The 20,357-nt window shown below is 40.4% G+C and overlaps 1 protein-coding gene across 3 annotated transcripts in view; it reads left to right on the top strand.

Annotated features, from left to right (window-relative positions):
* Positions 1-18,745, top strand: part of arhgef12a (Rho guanine nucleotide exchange factor (GEF) 12a) — a 47,233-nt gene extending 28,488 nt beyond the window's left edge. For 2 of the 3 annotated variants that reach the window (XM_023961379.2, XM_023961378.2), the window contains 37 exons: positions 732-830; positions 1,672-1,721; positions 1,943-2,000; positions 2,090-2,262; positions 3,129-3,200; positions 3,546-3,656; positions 5,851-5,958; positions 6,159-6,293; positions 6,459-6,560; positions 6,674-6,784; positions 7,977-8,075; positions 8,471-8,513; positions 8,739-8,844; positions 9,129-9,266; positions 9,355-9,387; positions 9,869-9,983; positions 10,075-10,171; positions 10,264-10,467; positions 10,935-11,073; positions 11,152-11,184; positions 11,311-11,462; positions 11,693-11,839; positions 11,925-12,010; positions 12,593-12,718; positions 13,410-13,524; positions 14,405-14,505; positions 14,642-14,719; positions 14,873-14,948; positions 15,063-15,230; positions 15,350-15,437; positions 15,513-15,590; positions 15,675-15,769; positions 15,851-16,057; positions 16,147-16,383; positions 16,461-16,687; positions 16,773-16,848; positions 17,530-18,745. In XM_023961379.2, the coding sequence (XP_023817147.1) occupies positions 732-830; positions 1,672-1,721; positions 1,943-2,000; positions 2,090-2,262; positions 3,129-3,200; positions 3,546-3,656; positions 5,851-5,958; positions 6,159-6,293; positions 6,459-6,560; positions 6,674-6,784; positions 7,977-8,075; positions 8,471-8,513; positions 8,739-8,844; positions 9,129-9,266; positions 9,355-9,387; positions 9,869-9,983; positions 10,075-10,171; positions 10,264-10,467; positions 10,935-11,073; positions 11,152-11,184; positions 11,311-11,462; positions 11,693-11,839; positions 11,925-12,010; positions 12,593-12,718; positions 13,410-13,524; positions 14,405-14,505; positions 14,642-14,719; positions 14,873-14,948; positions 15,063-15,230; positions 15,350-15,437; positions 15,513-15,590; positions 15,675-15,769; positions 15,851-16,057; positions 16,147-16,383; positions 16,461-16,687; positions 16,773-16,848; positions 17,530-17,540 (4,094 nt within the window). In that variant the 3' untranslated portion in view covers positions 17,541-18,745. The remainder of the gene's footprint in view (positions 1-731; positions 831-1,671; positions 1,722-1,942; positions 2,001-2,089; positions 2,263-3,128; positions 3,201-3,545; positions 3,657-5,850; positions 5,959-6,158; positions 6,294-6,458; positions 6,561-6,673; positions 6,785-7,976; positions 8,076-8,470; positions 8,514-8,738; positions 8,845-9,128; positions 9,267-9,354; positions 9,388-9,868; positions 9,984-10,074; positions 10,172-10,263; positions 10,468-10,934; positions 11,074-11,151; positions 11,185-11,310; positions 11,463-11,692; positions 11,840-11,924; positions 12,011-12,592; positions 12,719-13,409; positions 13,525-14,404; positions 14,506-14,641; positions 14,720-14,872; positions 14,949-15,062; positions 15,231-15,349; positions 15,438-15,512; positions 15,591-15,674; positions 15,770-15,850; positions 16,058-16,146; positions 16,384-16,460; positions 16,688-16,772; positions 16,849-17,529) is intronic. The other variant, XM_078930072.1, reaches the window with a different exon arrangement.
* Positions 18,746-20,357: the final 1,612 nt, after the last annotated feature.

Here is a 20,357-nt window from a genome sequence, read left to right as displayed (position 1 = left end):
AAACGCACCGTAAACTGGAAAAACGGCGTTCTTTTCTCCCAGCTGTGACCCAAAGAAGAAAAAACATCAAATGTGTCAAATCTTTCACATATGTTATGGTGTGTGAGGCAAATTACACTTATGTTGCATTCAAATAAGATTCGTAATTCATTTTGATGTTTACTATAGAAATAAAATAGTAAGTAAGGTGTGAATTTTCATGTTTCCAAAACATTCAAACCACTGCTTGCCTGAACAGTACATAGTTATTATCCCTTGTGCTCAACTACCTCAGGATTTGTTGCTCATGTTAAACAATAAGTTCATGTGTTTGAAAATGACTTGCATACTTTTTAATTGAATTTATTTATTTTGATATCATTACAAAGATCTTGGTTAGAGCAGTTTCAGTTAAAGTATTTGTGGATGAGGAACAAACTTATTTTTTCCAGTGGGAAGTGAAACCTGACGTAAAGTTCACCATCGTATCTATGTGGAAAGAAAATCATTTTAGTTATGATCTAATCCGTACAATGAGACAAGCGAACATAAAATTAATTTTAACATTAAATTGGAAGCATAAACCAGTCTGTTTTTGTTCTCTATGGTTTTTCTTGCTTTTGCTGCAGAAATGTCCTTTTCTGTAAATGTAACTACTGTTCTTTAGTTCCTGGTTGTCAAATTAAACCAAAATCAAATCAAACAACCAGGTTGTGTGAACTTGATGCTTAGTTTGTCCCTCTTACCTGCAGGCCTGGTACAACGATGCGTAATCATCCAGAAAGATGAAAATGGCTTTGGACTCACGGTCAGTGGTGACAACCCAGTGTTTGTGCAGCTTGTCAAAGAAGGTAAGGGTGACTCCTAATGTGGAAAGAAAGAGAAAGCAGATGTTTAAGTGACATCTTTTGAGCTTACCTGCTTTGGCCTCCCCCTCTTTTGTTGGGATGTGTTTACATTGGGAAAATTATGACTTTATGGCCATTTTTGTTAGTAAGCTGCATCAACTGAGTCTTTGGCTCAAACCCCCTTTAAATGCATTTGTGGCACAACAAGGACAATCTTGCTGATCAGTAATCTTGATTGTGCCAAAATGACCAAATAACAGTGTTTAGCAACTACTGTTTACTCAAACCACTCTTTGTAATTCTAACCTTGATAATTTGTGCACTTTTCTTCTTCTATTGTTATTCAAATATCGGGGGACTTTTATTGTTTTCTATTTGTTCTACTTATTTTTGATCAAAATGATTTGTCGAGCCATGAATGATGGGGTTAAGGGTTTTCAGTCCTGGTGATTTCAGTCCACATTTCCACGGTGATTTAAATCTGGAAACTTCACGTTTGTTTTTGGTTTACAAACGACTCCAGGTGTGCGCTGCTGACAGCGGTGTTAGACGTGGCGCTTGTAATAACCTGTCTCGTGCTTAAATCCCTTTCTTTGGGTGGAGCCGTGAAACAGGTCCTTCTTGTAACATAACCACTGTTATGGTTTTCCAAAATAGTCACTTTGTCTGTCAAAGCAATGTAGGGGATTTATCATGCAGAAATGAAGCAGAAAAAAATGTTCAACCCATAACCCACAAATAAAGCCATACACTCCTCCATTAATGTTGTTGTTTTTCCTATTTGTCATGATTCCCTTGCCTTTTATGTTACAATATGTTTTTTCTGCTCTTTTATGATATCCAGATGGAGCTGCCATGCGAGCAGGTGTTCAGACAGGAGACAGAATCATCAAGGTAATGTCTTCAGTCTTTTTGTATTGTTGGTTCTCTAAGCTAACATCTCTATCCTGTATTGCTTCTATATGGGGGCCTTAGACTGCCACCTTCTGGTCAAACATCATTTTTCCTGGATTGATGGGAATTAAATGTACATCGGCGTAGTGGAGCTTTTACTTTAACACATTGTTTTTGTAGTGTCAGGTCTCACTGCGGTGTGTGTTATTATTGTCTTTCAGGTCAACGGGACCCTTGTTACACATTCTAATCACATTGAAGTGGTGAAACTTATCAAATGTTAGTTTCACTCCAGTTTTTGTAAATATTTTTGTTGTTGTTATTCTCTAGGAGAAAAATAATTCCTAATCTTGTCTTCTTTACTGCAGCTGGCTCCTATGTGGCCCTCACTGTCTTGGGGCGCCCACCGGGGCTCCCCCAGATCCCTTTAGCAGAATCAGAACCTGACATGTTGGGTGTCAGCATATCTTCTCCAAATTCTCCGGCAGCTGAACGCCCAACCAGCCCTCAGGACCAACTCTCCACCTCACAACAAACATGGGTACAAAAGAGAATTAACTTTTCACACCAGGGGGGTATTCCAGAAAGCAAGATTAAACTACCCTGACTTTAACCCTGGGCTCTGGCTGAAGTCCGCCTGAACTTGCTTACTCTGGGTATGTCGGTTCCCAAAGACCGGATATGAGTTAGCGTAATTACGCTCGACTTGGTAACCTGGGTTAATGCGCGTGCACAGCGAGTACATAAAGGCATTCTCAATGGATTGCCGATTTCACCATGGAAACGCATGGAGAACAAAAGAGAGCGCTAAACTTTGGTGAGACGGAGTTGGAGATTTTAATCACGGCTTATGAAGATTATAAACTCATCAAAAAAGTAATACGGCTGTATCATCAGCAAAAGATCTTATTTCCAATTACATTGTGATGTGTATATATATATGCAACTTATAAAACTTACTCACTAAATCATCTTCAAATGGACACGCCATGCTCCTTCACCTCTCTAACTAAACCTGCTCCAGACCAGGTTATGTTCAGAGCATGAGTTGCTATGGGAACTGAGCATACCCTGAAACATATCTCCATTTTTGGAACCAAAAGCTGAGGTTATACGCTTCCTTAGCCTTAAACTTACTGTGGTAACTCACAAAACCTGCTTTTTAGAATACCCCCCAGGTTTTTTTCTGTTTTTGTTTTCATTTTCCTCATCATCTGAGGGATTTTGCCTTTGCTTTCTTTTTGCAACAATACTCTAGTGTTTCTCTAAATCTCTTGTTACATTGTTTGTTTGTTACTTAATGCTACTTTGTTGCAGTAACATTTTTTCTAAGTCCATAACATCTTATTTTATGTTTTTCTAATGGGTTGTACATCTGAAGAGTCACTATTGAAACCATTTTTTTAGGAGGAAAATAGCAGTTTCTGTACCCACAACACAGACGTCTTGCAGAAGAAGAAAGAGCAGCAGGACCTTCAGGTTAGTGTAGTTTTGCTTTATTGCATTGATTTTGTGAATTCATCTGCATCTTATCCCATCTTTAAGAAATCTTGTTTCCATTTGCACAAAATGCACGAATGTCGTAATAATTAGAAAAACAATGTGTATATAATTTCTACCTCTTTTAGAAATTAGACTAGGAAATGTGTTGCTTGAATTTTATGAAGTCTATATGTGTTAAAATGTTTTCATTAAGACACAGAAGGTTGATTTTTACATCATAATTTCAGAATGAATGAAACTGGATTCTTTTTCTGAATGACCTGCTAAAATTGTCCTTGTTTTGATTTTTTTCCCCCCGCTCATGGTGTTAATGCTGGGAAGGAGGAGTATGACAGGAACCCCTCCCCCAAACTACTGAAAGACATCCAGGAAGCTAAAAAACACATTCCTCAGCTGCAGGGTCAGATCTGCAAGGCCACCGGGACAACACAGGTACTGACTTGCAAGTTTACCTTACAGTGCTGGAAATCCAGAAAAACAGAGATTTGCCAGAAATTTCCAGCCAACTGTTATGTATTTTTGTGTAGAGTGTTTCAAATTTATTCCAGACAAACATTGTCCTAATCCCATCAAGGGGATTACAGTCCCGCAGTGGGAAGTCACTCTTTTGTGTCTGTGTGACATTTTATATTGTATTTTATATTTTGTTGTAGTCTCTCAACTTTTAGTTCTTATTTGGATTAGAATAAACTTTTGAGACGCTATAACTGATCATCAAATACTGCACATGCATCTGATGCTCATGCATTCAATATACTGTTTTTGCACTGTTAGTAAAGATTGTAAAAATGCTCTGTCGTTCCTCTTACAGTGTGACAAAAAAGTATTTAGTCAGCCACCAATTGTGCAAGTTTTTCCACTTAGAAAGTTGAGAGAGGCCTGTAATTTTCATGACAGGTATATCTCAACTCTGAGAGACAAAATGAGAAAAAAAATCCAGAAAATCCCATTGTCTGATTTTTAAAGAATTTATTTGTAAATTATGGTGGAAAATAAGTCTACACTTTGTTACATACACGTTGTTGGCAATGTCAAATGTTTTCTGTAGGTCTTCTCAAGATTTTAACAAACTGTTAAAAAAGAGAAAACCCTTGTTTTTCGCAGGGGTTATGTTCCAAAAAGAACGTAACCTGTGAAGAATCAAAAAATCTGTGAAGTAGAAATCTTTATTTTATTTTACGATTATTAGACAATTAAATAGTCTATAATACATTGAAAAGAAAGAACAAACCATTTTACAGGCTCAAGCATTTGTTTCACAAATAAAAGTACTTTAGAAACGTTTTTTTTTTCCAACAAATAACTTCTGTACTGTACTGTCAAATAATGCTTTGAATCATCAATGTGAACAGAAGGCTTCAAATCGCGGAGATTAGCCCCGCCCACCACGGCCCGAGTGATTGGATTAAACGGGTGAAAATTTAAAATGATTATGAAAAAAAAATACAAAGTACATTGGGACAAATAGTGACTCAGGTGTATTTCACTGCTCTTCAGACTGAGCCGCTGCATCCTGACTCCGCTTTGCAGTGTTTTCCTCTTTTGAAGCCCGCGGTGCAGCTGTGTTTGTTCGGGAGAAGAACATAGTGATAGGCAGTTGTCGCTCTTTTTTCTTCTTTGCAAAAAGGTCCTTCTACACCGACATGCCACCATCAAGAGATTTTGCACGAACGTAATGTACGTGCACATACGTTCGTACGTGCACATATTAAACTGCCACGTTATTGACGCACAGGTAGAAAAGAAGCGGAGTGACTTTTTAGCCAATCAGAATGCAGAACACAATGCACGATGCAAATTCGTGAAGTAGCGAAACCGTGAAAAGTAAACTGCATTATAGCGAGGGATCACTGTACTTGTAGTTTGGCCCATTCCTCCTTGCAGATTTCCTCTGGAGCAGTGATGATTTGGGGTTGTCACTGGGCAACATAAACTTTTAACTCCCTCCATAGATTTTCTATGGGGTTGAGACCCGGAGACTGGCTAGACCACTCCAGGACCTTGAAATGCTTCTTACAAAGCCACTTTGTCTTATGAAGCCACTTCTTAGTTACCTGGGCAGTGTGTGTGGCATGGTTGTGATGCTGAAAGACCCAACCATGTTTCATCTTTATGCCCTTGCTGATGGAAAGTTTTCTCTCAAAATCTAATGATACATGGCCTCATTCATTCTTTCCTTCACACTGATCAGTCGTCCTGCTCCCCTTTGCTGAAAAACAGCCCCAAAGCATGATGTTTCCACCCCCATGCTTTACAGTAGGTATGCTGTTCTGTGGATTCAACTCAGAATTCTTTCTCCTCCAAACACGACGAGTAGAGTTCGTACCATAAAGTTCTCTTTCTCTCAGGTCTGTGAGAGCTAGAAATCGTGCTTGTTTGTAAGTGACACAAAACTTATTTTCCACCATAATTTGCAAATAAATTCTTTAAAAATCAGACAATGTGATTTTCTGGATTTCTTTTCTCATTTTGTCTCTCATAGTTGAGATAAACCTATGATGAATGATGATGAAGTTGAGGCCTCTCTCAACTTTTTAAGTGAGAGAACCTGCACAACTGGTGGCTGACTAAATACTTGTTTGCCCCACTGTACAAATAAAAATCTTTTGTTTGCATGAAACCTCAGAAGATTCTCTCAGCTGGTGATGCAAATGATGGCGGCGTACTAGAAACGGAGCATGCACTTTCCACCAAAGGAGACAGCAGCATAGAGATGTCCTGGGCTAATAATCCTGTACGTAGTCACAGTAAACAAAAAATTACAGCCTATAAATCTTCTTAATCAATATGAAAAATAAACCATGTATGGTATTGATTCTTTCTCTGATTGAAACAAATGCTAATATTAGATCTTAATTATCACAATTTTTTTTGTTATCATTTTGGAAAGCAACAAATGGAAAAATAGTTTGCTACGTTCCGTTTCCCTTTCAGTCATCTCGCATGTTTGGGTCTGGATCTTCAGATAATCAGTGTCAAAAAGAGTCCTACTGTCCCAGCCCAAAGAGCACACCCAGGAACAGCTTTAACTCCTGCCATTCCCCGGAAGCAGAAGACACCACTGATCTGGTAACTGCACTACCTCAACCCAAGCAAAATTCCTCCTTATGTTCATTCATTTCTGTGTAGATATTTGGGTAAAGATTGTTGTTCAGGTCAGTCCAAGCAGGGGTGTGAGGATCTACATGTAAAACAAGTAAATCACATCATTCGTCCATTATTTCTTTCCTGCAGAACTCTCTCTCTCCTACTACTGTCAGTAGTCCCTCCTCCTCGCGGTTCGTCTCGCAGATCATCGGAGCTGAAGATGACTATTTTGTTTCAGACCATGAGCAGGTGTTTCTTGTTATTCTTAGTACTCTTGAGAAGCAATTGCAACTTTTTCAGATCAGCCATCTCAGGAAGTAATTTTAAATAACATATTTTGTTGACTTTGTTCACTGTTTTAGACAAACGGCCAGTGTAACAGCTTTAATAATATTGAGCAACTCAAGTCTCGCCCCGCCCACCTCGCAGCTTTTCTGCATCACGTCATCTCTCAGTTTGATCCTGCTCCTGTGGTAAGATTTTCTACTGAAATAGAATAAATCGTTTTGCTATTGTAGTTGCCTGAAATACTAATTTGTATTGAATTTTCAGTCAACAGCAGTCAGGGAACACTTGTTTCAAATTATTTGGGATATGAGGAGCTACTAAAGCAGGCAGCTGTCCAGAATGAGGCCTTAAAAGTGATTTATTTACATAAAAAGAAAACTTATTGTCAGCTTGCCAGTTGCTGACAGTATTTGTGTCCTAACTGATGAAGGAGGATGCACAGGCTCCTGGTTTTAAGGTGCAGAGAGACAGAGTGACACTCCTAATGTGGGTTATTAAGTATGCAAACGGTACAGTCAGTTGGTGTTAATAAAAAGAGAAAAGCTCTTTACGTTGAGCAATATTCCAAACTTCTTTAATAAATGTTTCATAAAGCATCAGAACGGTTTGAGAAGGGTTTTTGATGAGTAAGGATCGGTGACGGACATTCTTCGGGGTTGGGGGTGGGTGGTTCTCCCTATTCGTGGATTATGCATATTCGCAGGTGTTTCTGGTCTCAAACACCCAGAATATGGGGGGTATACTGTATGCCATTTTTGGTTAAAACAAAATTGAAAAAAACTGTGTTGTTTTCTAGGACATTGTTTCTGCAGAGCAGCAGTAATTCATTAGAAAATCTCCTCTAAGTTTTTGCAGGCGGGACTGCTGGCAAGCAGCAACCGTGCCCCTTCCTTCTCCTCCCTGTTACTGAGAGCTCTCTGTTCACATGCTCTCCTGCTAGCTTACAGTCTCTGACACCCCCAATCTAATATTACTGGTGCAACAAAAATGGCAAGCAATATTTGAGCTATCCAGCAGTTTTGAGCCAGATATTAGATCGGACGAGGAAAACAAGACGCACATGGATCTATTTGTCTACAAGTGGATGTATAAGACTAGAACAGAGCAGGGAGCATGTGGCTCATCCAGCGTATTTTTAACATCCACTTTTTTTTTCCGAACTGTATTTTTTCGTCTTCTCCTGATTCACAATGGTTTGAATAAGGCAATACTTAATTTTATTTAAATATCTTCTACATGATGAGAAAAATGCCACAAGAACAGGTTACAAACATGATTTTTATCGGAGCGGGTCTTTAATCTCCCTTTAATAATCAGGTGTAAAGCTAGCTCCCACTCTCTGCAGACGAGTTTCTAATCTCTGTCTTGTCTTTTCAGCTTTGCTACCTCTATGCTGACTTATTTAAACAAACCAACCCCAAAGAGACCAGACGGGTGTTCATGGATCTCAACAACTTCTTTATAGACCGGGCAGCGGTAAGTCTGTCTTCATTCACCTCAAAGTTTAGCAGCGTTTGGGATTTGTCACTTAAGATTCACACAGCACAACACAGATTAGATTTTTTTTATGTCATGTTGCACAGAAAAAACAAGCATGTTAAAAAACTGTGCTTAAAACAATCAGCTTTCTTTTTTTTTTAAACAATATCCAATTAGTTTTTTTTATCAGTAGTCCAATATAGTGTCCACTCGTTGGAATTACACAGCAGATTTACAGTTCATTTTTTTATGACAATAAGAAAAATTATGTTATATTTTATTATAAATCAAAGAGAAAGATGTTTGAACTAAACCATAAATCTGCCTGTACTTGTCTCCTGTGTTAAGTGTTATTGTAATGTCATTTAGTACCACTGTTTCATTTTTTTCAGCATTTAAAAGTTCTTGTTCCTGAATCTGTTTACTCTGATCTTGGTAAGTAATTCATGCTGTTCTTATTGGATTTTGCAATGATCATTATGATCTTTTTTGTTTGGTTTGGTTTTTTTTCTCTTTGGAAGCTTGCTTGTTGTCTCCTTTATCCTTCTGAGCATCCCTACCTAGAAAAAGCCTTCTTAAAGATTACTCACCTTTGAAAGCCTGCATTTAGAGGGAACTTGAGGAAGTCTTTTATATTTTTGGTGTATCCTATGTTTGCAGAGCGGCGACGGATGGAACTAATTCCAGAGGAAATTATCAGGCAACATGTTCAAACACTGCAAGATTCTCTGCTTCCTGAAATTCAGAAGAACCTTGAAGACTTCAGGTACACTTGAGAGTTCATGTTAATGAATCTGTTTATTTTAAATTTCTGTCTAAACATAATTTTGCACTTCAGCAACATGTTATCCTTTGTCTCTCTGGAACTAACAGATATGATAAGAAAAACAGCCTCCCACTGTTAGAGTCTGTGAAGTACTTTTGTTCTGAAAAACTGGACCAATGAACTTCCTCCCTGGCTGTAGTGCATGTGTAGAAAATGGCTGACGGGTGGACACAACATTTTAAAGCTTGTGTAGTGTAGAGACTGGGCTGTTTGATGATGTGCAGGCAGAAGCGGAGTATGGGACTGACGGTAGCAGAAGCTGAATTGACCCGACTGGATCAGGAAAGAGTCATAGACCGCGTCACTCTGGAGCGCGAACGTTCATACGCCGACAACATCATCACCAAGATCGAGGAAGTTCTGTAAGGAGAACCTGCTAAATGTACAAGGAAGAACCTTTTCGATACACATTTGAACAATCTATTAATTTTCCTTTGGTTTTGTTCCTAGATCAAGCACTCAAACCACAGAGGATGAGAAAAGGTAAGAAATCCTTTTTGGTTTATTTCAACTCTTCAACTCTTTCAACTTTCTTTGACTAATCAAAGCACCATCTTATGTTAAGTGCTTCATAAAAATTTATAGCTAACTTTTCCAACAGCAACATCATCAATTTCAACCCAAAGCACTAACACATTTGCATCACTAAAGTTTTCTCTCCACCACTTTCAGTTTACAAATTAAGACAACCAAGCAGAATCCGAAAAAAAGTCAAATTTATACAGTGTGTTGATATTAAATTATTCAAACGTGAGAGAGTGATTGAAGCAATCTTGTTAGAAAAGCCATATGTTCTCAGAACCGCACAGATGGTTTGTGTGGAAATTGTAGGAGAGACACCGGTTTGACATATGGTACCAGCCACAGTATGGAGGGCTTGTTCTCTTTAGATTTCAGCAGTATTGTTCTTTTGCTGTTCCTCTCAAGAAAGCTGTCAAACATAAGTGTTCATCTTTTCTTTTAGCTCTGCAATTCAGGATGTTATCAATGCATACATGAAGCACTTTGGGGTGAGGGCCCGGAAACCCCGCAATCTGGAGTCTAAAGGGGGTCGAAAAATCTTTCTTCCTAAAATTAAGGTAGTTTGGAGACTTTGTGCATCACAAATATTAGTTTATCTTTGTTGTCATTTGTGTAACTATGTCCTGCTCCCTGTTCTATGAACTGCAGAAGAGCATGAGGGCAGAAAAAGATGGAGACGATAAAGTGAAAAAAAGCAGGTTTCCCATTCTTGGACCCCAGCGCCGACCTAGCCGTACTGAAGCAGGTAGTTAAGGAGGTTAAAAAGAGAAAACAAAATCAAAAGCAACACATTTTAAAGATGCCAGAAAATTGAAGAAGTCATCTCTCTGTATGCAGGAAGTAAAGGTCAGGACAGCCGCCCCCGACCTCAGAAACAACTGTCACAGCCCGCCCTAGGGACAAGCGAACAAACGGAAGCTGGTCGTCTCAGGGGCAGCCAATCAAGTGAAGGCTCCGAACTCACGCACTCATTGTCTCTAAACTCCTACTCTCCAACCAGCATCAGCTACAGCTACGACACGAGCCGGGACGCAGAAACTGGTAAGCAACTAAGTGACCCTAAAAAACAAAAAAAACCATCAGATCCCATCGTTTACTCAGTCAGTCTGCTGTCAGCAACATTAAATTCAGAGTGAGGCAACATTTGCCTCATTTCCTGCTGAACTAAGACTTGATTCTCTCTCACCTCTAAAACAAAGATCACATCAACATCTTTAATAAAATAAAGTTAGTATGTAAATTTAGTAATTTTTTACAGAAACCTCATGATTTTAGTTCCTTCAATGTATGTAAAATAAAATGTTTTAGCATATGAGAAAAATCTTTAGGAAAAGGGAGGAGCAGCCCTATATTTAGTAGATTTCACCACACCAGGTCACACGAGTGAGCGTTTCAGCATTGGACCATTGGATCACTTTCACAGGATAAAGCAATATCAGTATTATGTTTATATATGTGTTTCTCCTTACATACTACAGTAAATTAACTCATCATTACTTGTTTGCCAGCTGGAACTACAACACCGGGCTCCTCCAGACTCGCTGATGGTCTTCCTTCCGACTCTCTGGATGGTTTGTCATATCCTGCGTCACCCTTGAACTTGTATAACCTGGACCAGCTGCAGGAGGATGACAGAGAAAGTGACAGGTGCAAACATTTGCTCATCCCAAGTTCACAAGTTGTTCAAGTTTTCTTTGCTCACCACACTGATCTTGATGTTTATAGAACTCATGATGGAACGCCAAAGGCTATTAGAAAGTGAGTATATCTGTTGGTGAACAAATTAAACAACACTTTAAACAAGGAGCAAAGACATAACCAGTAGATTAAGGGTTGTTATAAAAAGAAAAAAACTGAATGTCCCCCACGCCCCTTTTGTCACAGACTTGAGGGACTGAGTGCTGCTGATGTCCAGAGTGAGGATGACCCAGGTACCGACTCTGAACACGATCCTCCAAACTGGCAGCAGCTGGTGGGACCAGACGTCCTTACAGGACTCAGTCCTCATGAAATCAAAAGACAAGAAGTTATACACGGTGAGGACATACATACACACACACACACACACATACACGCTGCAATAACTCACCAATGCAACTTAAATATCGGCATGTTTGACAGACTTTAAACCTAAATGTTTTCAAACCAAATAGGATGCAGGCATTGGTTTTTAGTTGTTTGAATCCACTACAAGTTCCTACCAAGTCTTTTTGAGGCATGCAAGGAATCTGCCATCTGAAATGACTGACTTTTATTGTGTTTACAGAGCTGTTTTACACAGAGCGCGCACATGTGCGAATGCTTAGGGTTTTGGACAATGTTTTCTACCAGAAGCTTTCCAAGGATGCAATTCTTCCTCTAGCTGACATCAAGAGCATCTTCACCAACCTCGGAGAGGTTCTGCAGCTGCACGGTAAAGGCACAAGCACGTCACTTCTTTGGAGAAGAATGAACTGGTTTCACACGGCCAGTGCTTCTAATTCTGTACTGAATTTCAGCATCAATCCTGGAGCAAATGGCAACTGTGCGGAAGAGAAACGAGTCCTCAGCAATTGATCAGATAGGGGATGATTTGCTGTCCTGGGTAAGTTGTTAGTTTGGTTTGTTTTTCTTTCTTTTGTGGAGTAAACTTCATGATGTCTGTGGTTCCAACATAACTTCTCTGGAACATAAAATGTCATCTTTTTCCCCAAAATTTCTTTAAACAGAAAATGTCAGCAGTGGGTTGTTTTTCTTTTCATTTAGTCTCTTTACCTGCATTTAAACAGGTTTAGTGTAACAAAAGAAGACACATCAAAGTAGAAGAAAGTTATCGTTATTGAACCTTGTTCCTCAGTAAACCGGCACGTCCAAAGATGTCCTTGATTTGCCTGACTTGGATCCTTCTCAATGTCGTGTGATATATTCAGTGAAAAGTTCCCCCACATTCAATGACATCCTAGACTTAAATTAAGAGGGGAGTCAACAAAGTAAGTTTGTTCTAGGGGTCTATCTTCCATTTACATTTGTTTTGCCTAAAGGACATGAGCTTGGCTCACTTCTGCAAGTTTGTTTTATCTTTTCTACGGTTAAATGAAACGAAAAATTGACTGGCCAAACATCTCTGACCCACACCGACTGAGCCTGTGTGCCTCTGCTCTGCTGTCCTCGGGTTTGTTCATTACAGTTCAGCGGTGCAGAGGAGGAAAAGATCAAACAAGCAGTGGGGACCTTCTGCAGCAACCAGCCATTTGCTCTGGAAATTATCAAGAACAAGCAGAAGAAAGACTCAAAGTTCACATCCTTCATTCAGGTACAAACATTAAGCGCACAATCAGAACAGGACTATGCACAGAAGTGGGGGTTTTGCAGTTACTTCCATCCGCCCTTTTGGCTCCCTTCAACTGAGACCTGTGCAGCCACTGGGGAAGCTGCTGCGTAATGAAGGAGCAGGTATGAAAATGGGCACTTCCAGGGATGGAGTCCACAGGGCATTGCCGCTTAGCTCACCTAAGACTTGAATTAAGAAGCGTCTCCTGCATTCTTTTGTTTAGATTAAAAGTCACTACTACTCCACATTAAAAAGAGCTAAAGAAGTTTGGTTTAGACACATTTCAAAGATATAAGGCTTCTGGATAAACCAGGTCACATTTACAAATCTGTCCTGGAAACTCTTCAGTGAAAAAGCTACACTGTCAGCTGCAAAAGTTTAGGGATCTTTTCTCACTTTCCCAGATAAGCAGCAGATGAAGATAAATACGGAAACCCTGCTAGTATTTGTGGAATTTGTTGAAGACTTTAATGCGAGGGTGAATGATGAATGACATCAAATAAATGGGGTTTTCTGTCTATAATGTTTCTTTAATACAAGAAAAATCAAATCCAGTTCAGAAGTTATGAGTTTTTAATTTGCTTTTTCTGTTATGAAAAGATTTTCGACTTTTAACTAAATTTAAAACTACGCTCTGTTCCGTGTCTGCACCAACTTTAATTGTGTTTTGCAGGAGGCGGAAAGTAACCGACTGTGTCGCCGACTGCAGCTTAAGGACATCATTCCTGTGGAGGTGTTACGGCTCACCAAGTACCCTCTGCTGCTTGATAACATTGTCAAGTACACAGGTGCTTTTACCGCAGCGTTGACAGTCACACCTGTTCTACTACATGCATTCACAACAGTACATGCTAATGACAGGATAACAACGCCTAGAAATGACATTTGTTGGAGAGAATTTAGTAAATATTTGTTTTCATTTTTAAAACAAAGGAAAATAGGCAAAGAACATGCAATCTGCCTTATAAAATAGGCAACTTTAAGTACAAATAAAGTAAATCTTTGCCAAACTGCTCTTTTTAACGTTTTATTGGTATTTTTGTAACTTTGTTCTTTACAAAAGCAATGTTGCAGCATTCCTCTCTGCAAATAGTGGGAATAATGTTTATTCAGGCTTGCATTTGTTTGTATTTTTTCCCCAGTTCCCCTGCACGCTTTGAGAGAATTCCCACTTATTGGGTTCGGCTTTTCTCTCCTTTGATATTCAAAGCTCTTAGATCCTTTTGGGGAGTCAATCCTCAGTGGAAAAAAATAGTTTGGCCTTGATGCGGGTAATCATGCATGCATCAGGAAAAGAACAAAATCTGAAATTTGCTCTTAATCACCGGAATGTAAAACTGACCTTTTAGTTTAATTGGAAAGTCTTAAGCGAGGCTTTGATGGCACCATGTCATCTACAGACGTGTTGTAGAGATTAAGGGAGAGAATGCTGTTCTGGTTCCTGAAATGATTTAAAGAAGTGCTTTTTATTTGATTTTTAGACTAAAATGTTATTTTCAACCAGGAAAAACTCACCAAGGGTAATGTAAACTATCTAATACAATAATCATGATCTCTCCCTAGTTTTATCATCACTTCTTGGAAATGATTAATAGTCTGAGGAGACCTTAATTTCTCAGACATCTCACTTTGGGACTGAGAAAACAACAAAACTCTTATATTTTTCAGACAATGCTGTGGAGAAGGAAAAAGCCAAGCAGGCAGCAGACAGCTGCAGGAAGATCCTCATTCACGTCAACCAGGCTGTGAAGGAATCTGAGGACAAGCAGGTCTTTCTATTTGTCATTCAGAAGATTTCCTCATCCTTCTCATCCTTTTTTTACCATCCCATGTGCTCCTGCGGTGATACTTTTCATTTTTTTTGAGCGCTGCTTCTTTTTTTGTGTCTCCCTTTTCTTCTTGTAGAAGTTAGAAGACTATCAGAGAAGACTGGATCTGTCTTCTTTAAAGCAGACTGACAACCCTACAATTCTTGAGTTAAAGGTGATGATTCTTTTTTGCTTAGTAGTTATACAGCAAAGTATTTTTATAATAAATACCTAAAATAAAAAGATCTGTTGAAGAAAAATGACGCCACAAACCATTGTTCAATATTTTAAAACTGTTTTACTTATTTTCCTGATCTTCATCCTTCAGAATCTGGATCTAACCAAGAAAACGATGGTCCATGAGGGTCCACTGTTGTGGAAAGTGAACAAAGACAAGACGATTGGTTGGTTCCGTTTTAATTCTATATGTTTGCTCACAGTCCTGATTTTTGAAATCCTGCTGACTTTTGTTTTAGTCTAAGAAAAAAAACAACAACTGGTGTTTCTGTTTCCTTCAGAGCTCTTCACTCTCCTCCTGGAGGACATTCTGGTTCTGCTACAGAAACAAGACGAACGTCTGATCCTTAAATGTCACAGCAAAAACCTGCCGGGAACCACAGATAACAAACAGATCTTCAGCCCAATCATCAAACTCAACACCGTACTTGTGCGTTCCGTGGCAACGGGTCAGTGAATGCCAAACTCTTGTCGCTACAAAAGACTCAGCTTTTTTAAAAGACTTTCTAAATACAACAACATTGATTAACCTCAACCTGAATCTCCATTTTGCCTTCCATACTGCCAGACTTGAAGTCCTTTTTCGTTCTCTCCATGTCGGACAACGTCGCCCAGATCTATGAGCTGATGGCACCCACAGTCACAGACCAGAAAACGTGAGTCTGGCGGGCTTATTTGTTGTTGAATCCAGCTGTTGAACCGGCTAATCGTGCTCCATTTCATACCCTAAGGTGGCAGAGTCTGATCTCGCAGAGAGCGGATCCAATGAAAGTCAAGCCTCACAGCGTCATACCGTTACCTCAGTCTGAGTATGCGGCTTCCTAAACTTTGCATTCCGGTCAGACCGGATTTCTCTGAGTTTGAACTAAATGGAGATTGTGCTCGTTTGCCAGTGGGGAGAGAGATGGAGTGGAAATCATTACAGCAGGAGATTCCAGGCCGAGTAGAGACCTGGACCGCACATCCACCGGCAGCACTCAGTCTGCAGGTAACCCAAGCAGCTCTTCTCTGCACTTTCTCCATCCTTCTTCCAGATGTGTGTAAGATGTCTTCTTTTGGTTCTTCGTAGATAAAGAGAGCAGTCCAGTTTCTAGAGGTGTGCTGCAGAGGTCCCTGCCTGGTAGTAATCCATTTGAGGAGGCGAAGGCAGACGAGGGGGACGAGGTAGAAGAAGGCTTTATTGATCCAGGGCTTCCCTACCAAGTTGCAGAGGAACCCAGAGAGGGAGACTCGTTTGATGTGTTTCCATCGAGGGCAGATGAGGCTCTGAAAACATGTAAGTAAGAACTGAGGAAACGGCCACAGTTGGACTTCAGGGACTTTGTTTGGGGGGAAAAAACAAGCTGTGTCTGTTTTGTCTCCAAGTGGCAGCATTAAAGCAGGTGTTGGTCACCCAACTGATGTCTCAAGGAGCGACTGAGCAGACCAAGCGCTCCACGGGGGCCCGTCTCCTCAGAACCACCTCTCTGCGGACCCCAGTAGACAGCCGCTCGAAGGCGATGGTCCACAATGGCTCAGAGAAGATGAGCTCACAGACAGAGGACCTGGGTCAGGACCTGGGGTCGGGGGACACCGGCTTCTTTGACTCTCCTGATGACTACGGTGAGCGGCAAATTCTGGATTGTTGAGCAGTCTCTCTGCTCTCACTTAAAATGGACACATTTTCATTTCACCTGCAGGTTGCTTAGTCTTGGGGGGTTACGGTGGTCCTGGGGAGAGTAGCACTGACGATGACATCTTGGCATCCGCTACCGGGACGCAGCTGAGCACCTCTCGAGGCTGTGCCGCCGACTCAGGCATCAATTTGAGATTTTCCTCAGCGTCTCAGGCTGGCAGCCTCTCCACGTTCAGCAGACAGGTGCTGTCTCACCTTCGAAGTCTTCAGACCAACCTCAACTATTTGAAGGTACAACCATTCAAGGTTCCTCATTACACTGTTAGCAGGGGAGTTCTATAGATCTACACAAACTTCTCATTTCTCCTCCTGACAGGACGTTGAGGTGAAGTACAATAACCTAGTACGCCAAAGGCCAGAGAGGTCAGCAGCAGACCTGGATGGAAATAAAGGTATCTGTGTTTCTCCACACCTTATGCCTTAGTCACACCTGCCCCATGTGCGGGCGAAAAAAGGGGCACACCTGTACGGGGCCTGCAGAAAATGTAAAAGTCGTTGACAATTAGCCCAGAGAGCAAAAATGTTCATGCTCATTTTTTACTACGGGTATGCGACAGGTCATAGGGAGCACTTAAGCAACATGTAAGGGGGAAGTAGATGAGACGCAGGCATGTCATACAGAATTTTCTTTTCTTTCCTTTTTTTTTTTTTTTTTTTTTTTTTTTTTTTAACTCTCTGAACCCACGCACCAAAGGGCCCGTTAGTGCTGTCCCTTATGAGAGGAGTGTGGTGTGGGGGCACCACACGACAGCATCTCCCGTACCTCATAAGTGCTTGAAACTTACAATATTCTTACAACAATCCCCTTACCACGCTCACAACAATGGTATGTTCCATTTTCATGACATCTCTTGAGGTAGCTTCACCTGTGTTCCCCTCAAGATGCGGCCGCACCCGTCTCTGACCCTTCACGGGCCCAGACAACCCAAAAACCAGCAGCACCCGTACAGGTTAACCCCCCCCCCCCCCCCCCCGTATGGTTTATGTGAACTAACTTGCTCAGTTTGAGTGTTATTATCTTCACTCCTGATTCATTCTTTTGTATCTAAATGTTTTTCTCCCTCCCCCCTCAGATAAAAGATAGTATGGAAGTCAGCACCAGAACTTTTGGCTCTGGTCCCAAAGAGGGAGAACCAACCTGCAGTTTGTCCTTCGAAATTTGTGTCCTGGACTTTCTGGACATTCTATAAGTTTCTTCTCACTGCTGAGCTCAATTTGTTTTCATGGCCACAGAGAATGAAAGACTTGAGTGTGAGCAAAGGTTCCCAGGGAGGATCCGTCTGTGTGATGCTGCCCCCCCCCCCCCAACCCCTCCCTCTTCTTCTCAGCACAAGGCAATCAGGAAAGTGGGATGGCGCCAGAACCTCAACTCCTTCTGCCAATGAAAACCCATTTTCCCTAAAACATCTAGCAAGGAACAGAACTTATACCAAAATGTACAAAGTTGTATGTTTTGTTTTGAGTATTTTATATATATATATGCACACACTCTTATATATATATATAAAACACACAGAACAAGAAAAGGAAGATTTTAAGATAATGTATTAAGATTTTTTTTTATCCCAAGATGTATTTATTTTCTCTCATTTCATTTTTTAAGTGTTTCCCACATTTCTCGCATGCTTTTGACCGTGGACTTCCATTTTTGGCTGCTTGTCCTGCTTCGTGATCGGTGTGAGCGCCTCCTAGCATATCTCTGATGAATAGCAGCACCATAATCCGGCTAATAGAGGCCAGAGTTGCACTGGTGAGGGACAGATCCCATCGTGTTGAAACTATTTGGAAATTGTCTATAATTTCAGATAACTTGTTGGTGTGGTGTTAACTAGAATGAAGAGTCGGTAGGCTCGGATCTGGTCCTGTTGCATTTCCGTGCCGACTCCATCCTCTTTCACACTCCAGGCGCGTTTTGCCTCTTTTCTGCGACTCTCCTCTGTCTTTAAGTGCGATTCTCTTATCTTATCTTTTTGGCCATGAGCATGTATGGGTGCCATCTTTCCCTGGTTCCAGGCTGCCCAGTAGCTGACATGCTTATGAACCCCCTCTTCTCTGTCACGCCCCCCCCCCCCCCTTGAATATCTTGCCCTCCTTCCTCTCCTCCTGCAGGACCCGGTCATGCCGTTTCTGTCCCATCCGCCGACAGAAATGTCGCTTCTTTCTGCTTTTGTTGTTTTCCCAGCTGCCTGATATTCTAATAATGCAATGAAGTTTAACATATACTGTACAATGATCAAGTTTAAAGTTATGCATAACTTTAAGAAATAAATGGTGCCATGACACATTCAAGAGAGTTTCATTTTCTTTTTGTTCCGTTCCATCTGTGATGGCAGCATGATGCAGGATGACACAGATGAACATTCTTACTTGTCTAGTTCTCAGCGGCTGACAGGTTCAGTGATGGAAAAAAATGATTGAAAAGCACGTCTCCCCATTAACCCTTGTGTTATCTTAGATGACCCCACCCTTACATTGATGTGTTCTCCCTACCATGACAAAGGTGGATAAAGGTGGAAAGATTTCATGTAATCCATGGACACCAGTGAAGATCACAAATCATTGAAGAAAAAAGGTTCAGAGCACTGTCTAGTGGGTCTAGATGACCCAACTCCCAATGTTAAAGTGCCTAGGATAGCACAAGGGTTACATCATGACCCAAAAAACCCTTAACACAATGATGGACTGGCAAACTGTAAAAATAAAAAAATCTTCCTTTAAATACATTTTCTGATAAAATAACCAACAAGCGTATAAGCACTGTTAGCAGTACTAAATTGGAAAATTTCCAGACAGATATGAAAAATATGCTGCTAGAATACTGTCTAATTTAAAATGAATGCTTTAAGTGGAAAAGAAACAAAAGGTGTGCAGGAATTTTGGCTACATAAACTTGAAAGCCACTTTATTAGGTACACCTGTCCCACTGCCCGTTAACAAACATTTCTAATCAGCCAAACACATGGCAGCAACTCAATGCATGTAGGCATGTAGACATGGTCAAGACGATCTATTGCAGCTCAGACCGAGCATCATGGATGTGCAGCCCACAAAATCTGCAGCAACTGTGTGATGCCGTCATGTCGATATGGACCAAAGTCTCTGAGGAACGTTTCCAGTACCTTGTTGAATCTATGCCACCAAGGATTAATGCAGTTCTGAAGGAAAAACGGAGTCCAAGGTGTACGCAATAAAGTGGCCGGTGAGTGTACGTCTTTACGTACTTTAGAGGGGTGAAACTTAAGTTAGAGAGAATAAAAACTTATCTGAATGGGTTATATTAGCTGGATCACATCCCTAATACTTTTTAATTCTGTAATATAAACTAAATTAAGTATTTTGATTGACATTTTTCTTATACTTCATTTCTTACAACAAAAACGGGGGGAAAATACAAGCTTTTTTCCTTTACTTAAAATAAGTGTGTAGATGCTACCAACTGCAGAAAGCTTTCTGAATTGATCTTGTTTTAGGCTTCGAATAAAGAAAAAGAGAAGCTAGAGGCAAATGGATCAAGATGTTCTGCACCATAGATATTGTTTTCACTCCACCTACTTATTTCACATTTAAAGGAAAACTCAAAATTTCACAGACAAATTGATTTTATGTTGAACTTTTTCTTTATTCTTTCTTCCTTTTAAGACACCACTCCATTGATCGTTCCCCTCCTTCTCTGCTGACATCTCCAATAACACTAGAGGAAAACTGTATGATTTATTAAATTTGTCCCCATAATGTTCTGGTTGGATGTAATCCTCAAACATGCAATAAATCATTGATGTATCCTGAAAACGGACAGTTTGGTCTCAAGTCTGCAAGATTTTACCCTTGGAAGTTAAAAAGATAACAGTAATCAAATCCGACAGTGCATGAAATGTTAAGAATCATTGTGTCTGAATTAACT

Source organism: Oryzias latipes, chromosome 13 (assembly GCF_053564925.1).
Source record: "Oryzias latipes strain Hd-rR chromosome 13, Olatipes_Hd-rR_3.1".
Lineage (NCBI taxonomy): Eukaryota > Metazoa > Chordata > Actinopteri > Beloniformes > Adrianichthyidae > Oryzias > Oryzias latipes.
The sequence above is the reverse complement of the archived record's forward strand: the minus strand, read 5'-3'. Positions and strand labels throughout refer to the sequence as shown.